The sequence below is a fragment of the Stylophora pistillata genome, chromosome 9, assembly GCF_964205215.1.
Source record: "Stylophora pistillata chromosome 9, jaStyPist1.2, whole genome shotgun sequence".
Classification (NCBI taxonomy): domain Eukaryota; kingdom Metazoa; phylum Cnidaria; class Anthozoa; order Scleractinia; family Pocilloporidae; genus Stylophora; species Stylophora pistillata.
Window position 1 is genome coordinate 1,188,920 of NC_142527.1, and position 9,692 is coordinate 1,198,611.

At 38.0% G+C, this 9,692-nt stretch overlaps 1 protein-coding gene across 1 annotated transcript; it reads right to left on the reverse strand.

Annotated features, from left to right (window-relative positions):
- Window positions 1–410: 410 nt before the first annotated feature.
- LOC111327714 (translation factor GUF1 homolog, mitochondrial) lies at window positions 411–9,624 on the reverse strand. The gene is made up of 22 exons (XM_022931956.2): window positions 9,350–9,624; window positions 9,152–9,218; window positions 8,906–9,017; window positions 8,302–8,450; window positions 7,990–8,070; window positions 7,343–7,420; window positions 7,139–7,222; window positions 6,471–6,535; window positions 6,158–6,270; window positions 5,759–5,849; window positions 4,652–4,781; window positions 4,053–4,162; window positions 3,521–3,599; window positions 3,271–3,319; window positions 2,948–2,997; window positions 2,678–2,779; window positions 2,317–2,450; window positions 2,158–2,203; window positions 1,853–1,968; window positions 1,432–1,491; window positions 1,277–1,313; window positions 411–1,151 (listed from the first exon to the last, which is right to left on the reverse strand). Exons 1-22 carry the CDS (start codon window positions 9,535–9,537, stop codon window positions 1,026–1,028), a joined length of 2,067 nt encoding a protein of 688 aa, XP_022787691.2. The 5' UTR covers window positions 9,538–9,624; the 3' UTR covers window positions 411–1,025.
- Window positions 9,625–9,692: the final 68 nt, after the last annotated feature.

The following is a 9,692-nucleotide window of genomic DNA, read 5'->3' on the forward strand; positions in this document are numbered from 1 at the left end:
TTTCGCGGGTGGTAAGGTTTACAGACGAACAGGTTGCCGTCCTATACTATTCACCTACCTGCACAATACTCAACCTCACAACCTTGCAGAAAGCTGTCGAATTCGGTTTTCGGTAAACCTTTGCAGCTATATCATCACGCGTTAGACAATGGGTAAAAGTAATTATTCCTTGAGCGCGCGTTTGATATATGGTAAATTGCCAAATAGGGGCCATGGGCTTGTGAGTTGGCTAGAACCAATCTCGTATCCATCGAGCACGAATGGGATAATTGTTAATTATTAAATTGAATTAAGTTCTGAACGTTTAAATATTTGGAGCTTCTTTTATCTCCGCAACAGTTTACGCTATGCAATTCCATATAAGGAGACTCGGAAAGCTGAGTTGAGTGAACCAATCAAAACACTAGAAATACACTATTCGGGGTTGAGAATTTAATAGTCGACGTTCACGTACATGGAGCTCTTTAAAGATAGCAGAGCGGAAATAATTATGAGTCTTTTTGTTCATGCAAATTGACCTTATTGGTGTTGCCTTTGAGCTTAAATTGAATTATTTTAAAACTGTTGTCAAAGGCCAGGAAGACTACACGTAGTTTGCATGAATTGAAAAGAATTGAAAAGAATTGAAATATTAGGCCCTTCATTTATGAAACAGGCACATGTTTCAAACTAATAGCACCTCTTTAGTGCCAAAAATCTTTTATTACTTGGGCTTCCATAGAAAAGTCACTCAAGGCGTTACCGCGCAAGCGAAAAATGTCTGGATGTGCGGCTAAAGGCAACATCAAAGTGCGTGTTAAATCCCTGACTAACAAGAGTTGGCAACAAAACAAACGAGTTGAAGAGATCACAGTGTGAGTAAGTCTTTTTGTCTTTTAATTTTTGTTTTAATTAGTTTCATACAAAAGATTACCCATCAGGTCGAGTTATTGTCTTTAGGATCCACCACAGACCGAACGAAAATCCCTGCACAGATATGTCAAAGAAAAGGTATTTTCAGCCAATCAAGTGTCGATAGGTCGTTGTCATCTTTTTAAAACACTCAGAAATGCTTCGTGTGGTATGTCTACTTTTCCTATCCTTTTCATCTTCTTTTTTCCTTCCTTTTGCTGCCGAAGTAGTTTCATTTTCCTTGTCACATCACCACCATACTGGAAAGAAAAAAAAATTCTGTACTTACATCAGTAAGAAAAAACAAACAAGCTAATCGCAAAGAGCTAAAAACAAGTTTAAGAGTTCAAACTGTTAGAAATATTAATCAAATGTGAGTACTTACGCATTTTGCAGTAACATCCTTTCTTAAGGGCTTAATACTTGGAGAAAGGGAAAATAGAAGATTGATGTATCTAACATAATCAGTAATGCCTTTCAGAAAAGCATAACGGTACCGATGTAGCTCAGTAAACAGTCATTTAAGACCACGGAACTTACGTTTCTCTCGATGTGATTTTTCCTCTAACTGAGGCTTGAATAACAATTTCGAATAGTTGCCTGTGTCATAAAAGAGAGCATCAATTGATAGAATATAAACTTCCGATCACTACCCAAATAGGATCTGTGATGAGTGACATGCGCGCTAAATCACACCTTACATTGAATCGCTGCAACGACAACACTGACAGGATTAACCAATCAAAACCTCAAGTTCACATGATGGCAGGCGCAGAAACATCTGTGAAGGCACGTCATCCCTTACCAAGCGAGAAACTGTGAGCGCAAGCGCGAAAAAAAGCTAAACAGAATCCTCTGGGATCTAATGGTCACCATCACAATCAATTTCTGGCTATAAGCAATAAACGGCTTGTATAATAAAAGAGGGCCAAATGCATGTCCCCATAGCAACAACACCCACCTTGGTATGACGTCCTTAAGTTTCGCGCACATGGACCGTCCTGATTGAAGAGCTTTGTCTCCATGAACTATACAGCTTAGGGCGTCAACAGCATAGCCGTTTATTAGGATATCCATCTGAACAAACAACCAAAAAATATTTCCAAAAAATTGTATCTTGGAAAAAATTTCTTACAACTTCCCTCGGCCGGCGTGAAAAAAAAAAATTATCAGTTTTGAATAAGGAATCGTGCACCGCTAAATAGTTGACTACTTTTAGCAAGATCTAAAAAACATCCAATGGGTAAAATTCAAGCTTAGCCCTACCCGAACAACGTTTGTTTCTCTATATCCAACATCTTCATAATCAAAGCTAAAATAAATTAAAAGGAAGAACACCAAAAATCAGTTTTCAGCCACTTATCCCGCGGTTTTCCTTTTACACAAGAGTATCCATAACAACACTGTTCAAAATCCAAGACAAACCTTGCATAGCCAGATGACTGGGATTTGAGATCATCATAGAAATCCACAATAACTTCGTTCATCGGAAGTAAGTATTTCAACATGACACGTGACTCGTCGATGTAAATTACTTCTTGCTGCTCACCGCGCCTATTCTGAAAGCGAAAAGGATGAAAAAAAAAACAGTTCAATGCAAGGCACTTCACATTCGAAGCTTCTTTCCACCCAGTATTGCAAGAGAGAGACAAATTAGCACTACCAGACTGTTCAAGGGAGGGGAGAGACGGTAACACGTGCTAAGACAACGGGAATAACATCCCATAAGGGGAGGGACGGGGAAATCAAGACATATTATGCAAATAATCTTCCCTCTACTGCTCACCTCGCAAAGACTCAACATTTTGCCCATACACTCCTCAGGGAACACAATCGTACCCATTACATAAGGCTCCAAATATGCATGTACCTGAGAGGGCCCTGGAAGCTACAAACAGAAATGATTCAATACACGGAACTCATTTAATACATGAAAGCGTGCTACCAAGTTAACAAAAAACAGCAACAAAATAACAAAGCCTCCCCAAGTTATTTATAAACAAGAAAACTAAGATACATACATTTTCAGTTTAGTTAGTATCAAACAACAGCTTACCTCCAAAGGGTTCAGAATCTCCACCTCAACATCGTTCTTTTTCAAAATTGCTGTAAAAAATTGGAAAAAATCAAGAATAATTTGCAAATATCACCTCTCCTAGTTCATCTCTAAACACGAATTTCGATTAATTTCCATTCACCCAATGGAGTATTTGTCATTCTCTACGCATGGGTTAGTGGACTCGCGTTTATGCAGAGATCTTGATACCAAACATCATCTTTATTGAATGATATTGATTGCAGGGTTTACCAATAGCTATCATGCCACCTGAATACCATTCTATCCTTTGTAGTAAATAATAAACTAGTTATTACATGCACCTTTGTAAGGAACATTTGGAGCAGTAATAATAATGCTTGCATCATATTCCTAAAATGAAAAAAGGTTTAAAACTCAGTGATGACTAAAAACATTACGATCATAGAAGTTATGGCAGTTATTAAGTTAAGTGTTGTTCACAGATTAAATGGACAAGTTGATGGGCAAAGTTGGGAAAGACACTTTTTCTATTCCCTTAGGGTGGGGGTACAATCAATCAATTTTGATGCCCCCAATACCAGTCATACAAACCTGCTCCAATCGCTGTTTGAAGACATCCATGTGTAACAAGCCAAGAAAACCTAGACGCCATCCCTGACCCAGAGCCAGACTGTAAGGTACAACGGGAAAGAAAAAATTTTTCTGCTGAAAACCATATTTCCATCATTGAAAAAGGGGCCATATGCTCTTCAGGAAGTTCTCATCAGTCACAAAACATTTAGGTAATATTACATCTGGTAACAGCAATGAACTTACAGGTAATGTTCAATTTAGAGGTGAAATTGTGAGTGAAAATTAGATGGTAGTCACTCTTAGGAGTTAAAGGATTACAAGGCAGCCTCTATGACTTGATTGTTACGTACAAAAAGTATGATCAACTAACAAAGTGACATATGCAAATAGCACAAGAAATGTGTCATTGTGTATCACATTCTGTGCTCATAGAAATGTGATCAAACATCAGATTCCAATGCTAATACATCAAACCACATTGATTGCATCAATAATATTGACTATTCACATGATAAAAATGATTCACAGAATTGCATTTTTTTATTCATACCAACTATCTGGGTGAACTGAGACACTGGCATCATTGAGTGTGAGTTTTTCTATGGCAGATCTTAGATAAAGATGTTCTGATTGATCAACAGGGTAGACACCAGCAAACACCTGAAAAGAACACATGATCAACAAGGTAAACACCAACAAACCCCTAAAAAGAACACATGATCAACAGGGTACACACCAACAAACACCTAAAAGGAACACATGATCAACAGGGTACACACCAGCAAACACCTGAAAAGAACACATGATCAACAGGGTACACACCAACAAACACCTAAAAAGAACACATGATCAACAGGGTACACACCAACAAACACCTAAAAAGAACACATGATCAACAGGGTACACACCAGCAAACACCTGAAAAGAACACATGATCAACAGGGTACACACCAGCAAACACACGAAAAGAACACATGATCAACAGGGTACACACCAACAAACACCTGAAAAGGACACATGATCAACAGGGTACACGACCAACAAACACCTGAAAAGAACACACATGGAGGAAAATGAGAAAGGTTTGCCTAATGAGAGTAACTTAAGAGTTGAATTTGAAAGAATGAGAAATGTTCACAATCAACGTACCATGGAGTTCATGGGTTTAAATCCTTGCAGTGGTTCAACAGGTGCATGAGGATGGAAGAATGTATCACCAATCTGAGCATCTTTGCTGTTTCTTATTCCACAAACTACAAATCCTACTTGACCTGCAAATCTGGAAGCAAAACAAGTTGATATGAATAGGCCATTTCCAAATTACCCTTAGCTTCTATTTCAAAACCAGGCCTGGTTCTCAACCATTCTCAATTGGTTAAGCGCCGGACTGTTGTGCGCGAGGTCAAGGGTTCAAGCCCCGGCTGGACCAACACTCAGGGTCTTAAAATAACTGAGGAGAATGTGCTACCTTTCTATAACATCAAGAAATGGATAGACATTCTAGTCTTCTCGGATAACGACGAATAAACCGTAGGTCCGGTCTCCTGCATCTATTAATTAGTTAATTTGGTTAGGCAGGGGACGTTAAAGAACCCACTCACAAGATTACTGTGATGTGGTCTGGCCTGTTTACTGGGAACTGGGGGGAGGGGGCATCTGTTAGATTCGCCTTTCATTGATTGTAAACTGCTTAGCAGTCTGGTAAAAGTCCCCCGTACAGTGTTGTAAAGCGCCTTGAGCTCAGGATATGAGCGCTATATAAATAAAAGTTATTATTATTATTATTATTATTATTATTATTAAACCAGGACTTGCTTTAAAAAAGAAGCTAAAGGTAATTAAGAAATGGGCTACTATCTGTTTTTACAGGGCACTTCTCCACTTAGCGAGTGAAGCCACATACAGTACATGCAATAGCAGTGAATTAGGTCATTCGGTACTTTCAGTCTTGATTAATGAGACACAAGGGAATGTTTGGACATAACTGATTTCATTTCCTTCAAAAGATATGTCTCCATTTACCCTCAACAGAACAAAAGTTAGTCAGACTGCACAACCAAATGAGACAAAATTCCTCATGAACCAAACCACTGTTGGATCCCACCAGACAGAGGAAACCAGTTAGTGATTTACAACCATAGCACAAGACTGAAACTGGCACCTCTGACATATACTAAAGTCATATAGGTTCAGCTTTCCAATCCCTCTGCAAACTTTCTCCTGAACAGATAAATTGATGTTAAAGATTAAACTTACAGGGCGCTAGTAGAGACCTCTCCTGGATGCATTATTCCAATATCCAGGACTTCATATTTCTGTTGTGTGTAGGCAGACATGACATCATCTCCTGTATGATTAGAGATGAGCAAAGATGAGAAGGAAAGGGTACAGCACCTCAAGAAGTCAGTTCTGTTGTAGCAGAAAGCACTTTTGAAGTCACACTATTCAAAAAACTGACAAAAAAATTGCACAACGTGTATAACTGAACAAAGAAAAAAGTCTGATACCTTTTATTTTTACTGGTATGTACTAAGCCTTGCCAAAGCTGCAGTTATTCCATAGAGATTTTCCTTCATAAATTATCAAGTATTATAATTTCTTTTATAATTATATAGTTATATACTGCATCTAATAGTATCAAGTACATGATCCTACCCTTTTTCAGTGATCCATCAAGAACGGCAACAAGGCAGATCACTCCTCTGTACTGATCATACCATGTGTCGAACAGAAGAGCTTTTAAGGGGGCTGACATCTCACCTTGAGGACTACAAAGAAAACCCTTTCGTACCCTTACTAGTAACAACCATTAAAATCACTGTCACTTTATAAAGTTGCATTTAAGCTTCGCTGAGCAGTTTATGTTGAGATACTCTAATCACAATAAATATCTATTTATGTGGCAATTTGTTTAAAGGGTGATGATTAATTTCGAAATTTGAAATAATTTCCTTTACTTGTAACTCACCATGGCAGTTTCTCAGTAACTGCTTTCAGCACAGTTTCCACTCCTAATCCTGTTTTTGCAGAGATCTAGGGTACATGTACCGTACATGAGAGAAAACATTACTAACAGAAGATAGCTGAAATAGTGCTGAACCAGAATTCAAATGTTCCTCAATATTACTTCTTACACAAAGGCTTTTGTCATTTACAATACATAAAGGATTAAATATTAACCCCTTAACTCCAAAGGTACCAGTGAGAAAGTGAGACCTTGAGATAATATCAAAATAATTCCATTAACTTATTTTCAACAAAATGTGTAGCAGCTTTAAGGGGTTATGACTGGTCACATCATGGGAATTGAGCTGGGCTTCTTAAAATGACTGTGCTCTTTCTACTCAATCTATACAGTATTTGATTAACTTAAGGCCGATAGTTTCTAAAGAAACTGTTTGGGGCTGCGTCGGTTGGGGTATTGAAATAATTTGGATATATCAACAAAGTTGAAATGGTAAATTGGCCACCATAACGATTACAAAAGCTGACGTTTCGAGCGTCAGCCCTTCGCCCTTCCCCCCCATTCGCTTCGACAAAGGGCTAACGCTCGAAACGTCAGCTTTTGTAATCATTATGGTGGCCAATTTACCATTTCAGCTTTGTTGATATATCCAAATTATTTGATTAACTTACCCTTAAAATCTCATTCTGTTTAACATCAAACAATTTTTCCATTTGTTTTGAGACATTATCAGGATCAGCAGTCTTCATATCAATCTTCAAAAGAATAAAAATTGGAAATTCTTTTTGAATAAATCATTCGTTTTGAATAAATCAGGATTACTTCAAAAATGTTAAATCGTGATATTGACATAATTAATTTTTATGATCAAGTACCTTGTTGAGTACTGGGATTATATGTAAATCCTTATCAAATGCAAGGAAAAAATTAGATACTGTCTGTGCCTGGACACCCTGCATAGATAAGAAAAATAATCAGAACATTTTCTGAGAGTTCATTATCAATAACAAGAGAGGCATATCTATGTACATACTCAAGAAGCTGACAAATCAGCCTCCACTAACTACAACTACTTGATCATTAAAACACTCATAGGAATCAAGCAGTTCAGTCTTAATGGGCACCTGAGGCCTAGCCTGCGTAGCCTGGCTCTTTTAAGGGAGGGGGGTGGTGGGGAGGGTTTAGGGGTTTGGGGATTTGGGGTGCCCCAAACCCCTAAACCCTCCCCCCCCCCCAACCCCAGGGGTTTCATTAAGGGCCAGGCACCGGGCAAATTGACCGGTTGTGAGGACGGTTTTGCCCACCTGATTTGAAGGTCTGGAGGAAAGTTTATCTCATAAAAAAGTTCAGTTCAAAGAGTTTTGCCCACCTGTGAAAACCAGTTGCCCTCCTGCAGAAAACATTAATGAAACCCCTGCACCCCCTTCCCTTAAAAGAGCAAGACTATGCAGCCTACTTGAGGCCTCCTACAGAGCACCTGAAGAATAAGTTAAAGATGCTAATGAGGAGGTTGAGACAATACCTGAGCTGAGTCAACCAGTAAAATAACACCCTGACAAGCAGCCAAAGATCTGGACACTTCATAGCTAAAATCCACATGGCCCTAAAACAGGAAGAGATCATTCCCTTAGTTTATCTTGATACACTAACAAGCTTCATATCTTATACCTTTATTCATATCTTATAACTATGAATACAAATGCTGAGATTCTGTAAGATGTGGCTTCTAGGATAAACCATCATTTCTGGATTAGACCATCTGGTTTTAGCAAAAAGGACCCTAAATTTACAAATTAAGTGGGGAGTTAAGGTGTAGAAACTTATTTGCACTTACTGGCGTATCAACAAGGTTTAAAAGGTATGTTTCTCCTTCATAATCATAAAATAATGATGCAGTCTGAGCTTTAACAGTTATTCCTCTCTCCCTTTCCACTTGAAGCTTATCCAGCACTTGCTTGTTGACATTATCTTTTGATATTGTGCCTGATGGATCAAAAATAAGTATTAAATAATAAGGATGCAGTGCACCTGCTAAGATAAAGCATACCTGTGAGTGTCACCAACAAGTGGGAATAAAGTGGTTTTTTTTTTAAATTTTTCATTAGGTACTATCCAAGATGTCAACAAAGGTAGTCCCTGTCAATACCTCAAGATGATTTTCTGTCAAACTCAGAAAATCGGCTGAAATATATCTAGTATGTTTCCTGTGTTTTCACCAATCAAATGGGAGATCCCAATGTAAGAAAACCACAAAACTGCAAACTAATTTGCATTACTGTGTTAAATTAAGATTTCTCACTTCTGGTTGGCTTCTTTGCCTCAACAAGATAAAATTCTAGAAAAATTTTGAGCACAGAAATTTTTATGGCTTTTAAAGTAATACAACACAAAACACTTAATTCATATAGTCAGAACATTACAATACAATTGTTACATACCTGTCATTTCAAGAAGTCTGTCAGCCAAGGTACTTTTTCCATGGTCAATGTGAGCAATAATGCTAAAGTTTTTAATTCTTGACACTGGAAAGTCTGACATTTCAATTTTATCCTGACAAAAAATTACAGAAGACATAACATGTCATCACCTTAGAGAGATCTTATTCGTGATTGCTTCAGGTAAACAAGTAGAAGTTTATTAGTAAACAAAAATACGACACACATTTAAATAGATCCTTTTTTTACCTGGGTAGACAATCCATGGCTTGTTGATTCACTGCAGATTCTCCGAAACTGATTCAGTGTACTGCCTCTAGAAGAGTATGAAACCATTACATAACAATTAAATTTGAGGCGGTCTTACATCGGTCAACCAATCAACAGTGGGAAATCAACATTTACACGCAACAGAGATCTTTTACGATTTTATCATCACTATCTTACTTGCTGCTCAGGAATGTTTTCTTTCCAAGAAAATTGTACGGAAGGTTGGACCATGTTCTTCTTGTGCGAAACTCGGTAACCTTACAATTACCAAAAGACGTGAGACATCTCCTCAAGAATAGCGTTTTTGCGAGTAGTTTTCCGGTGATAGCACTTTGCCGCCCGAATAACCTCTCTGCAATACTCATGTTGACTACATCATCCTTTCTAAGTTCACAATTTACCCGGTCTGTTCACCATATTGGTACGCCATTTTGGTTTAGTTTGAGTTTCCGCTGACTTAAGTTTGAGCTCATGATTGCAAATGAGGATATTTGATTGGTTGAAACCAAAGAAACAGCCA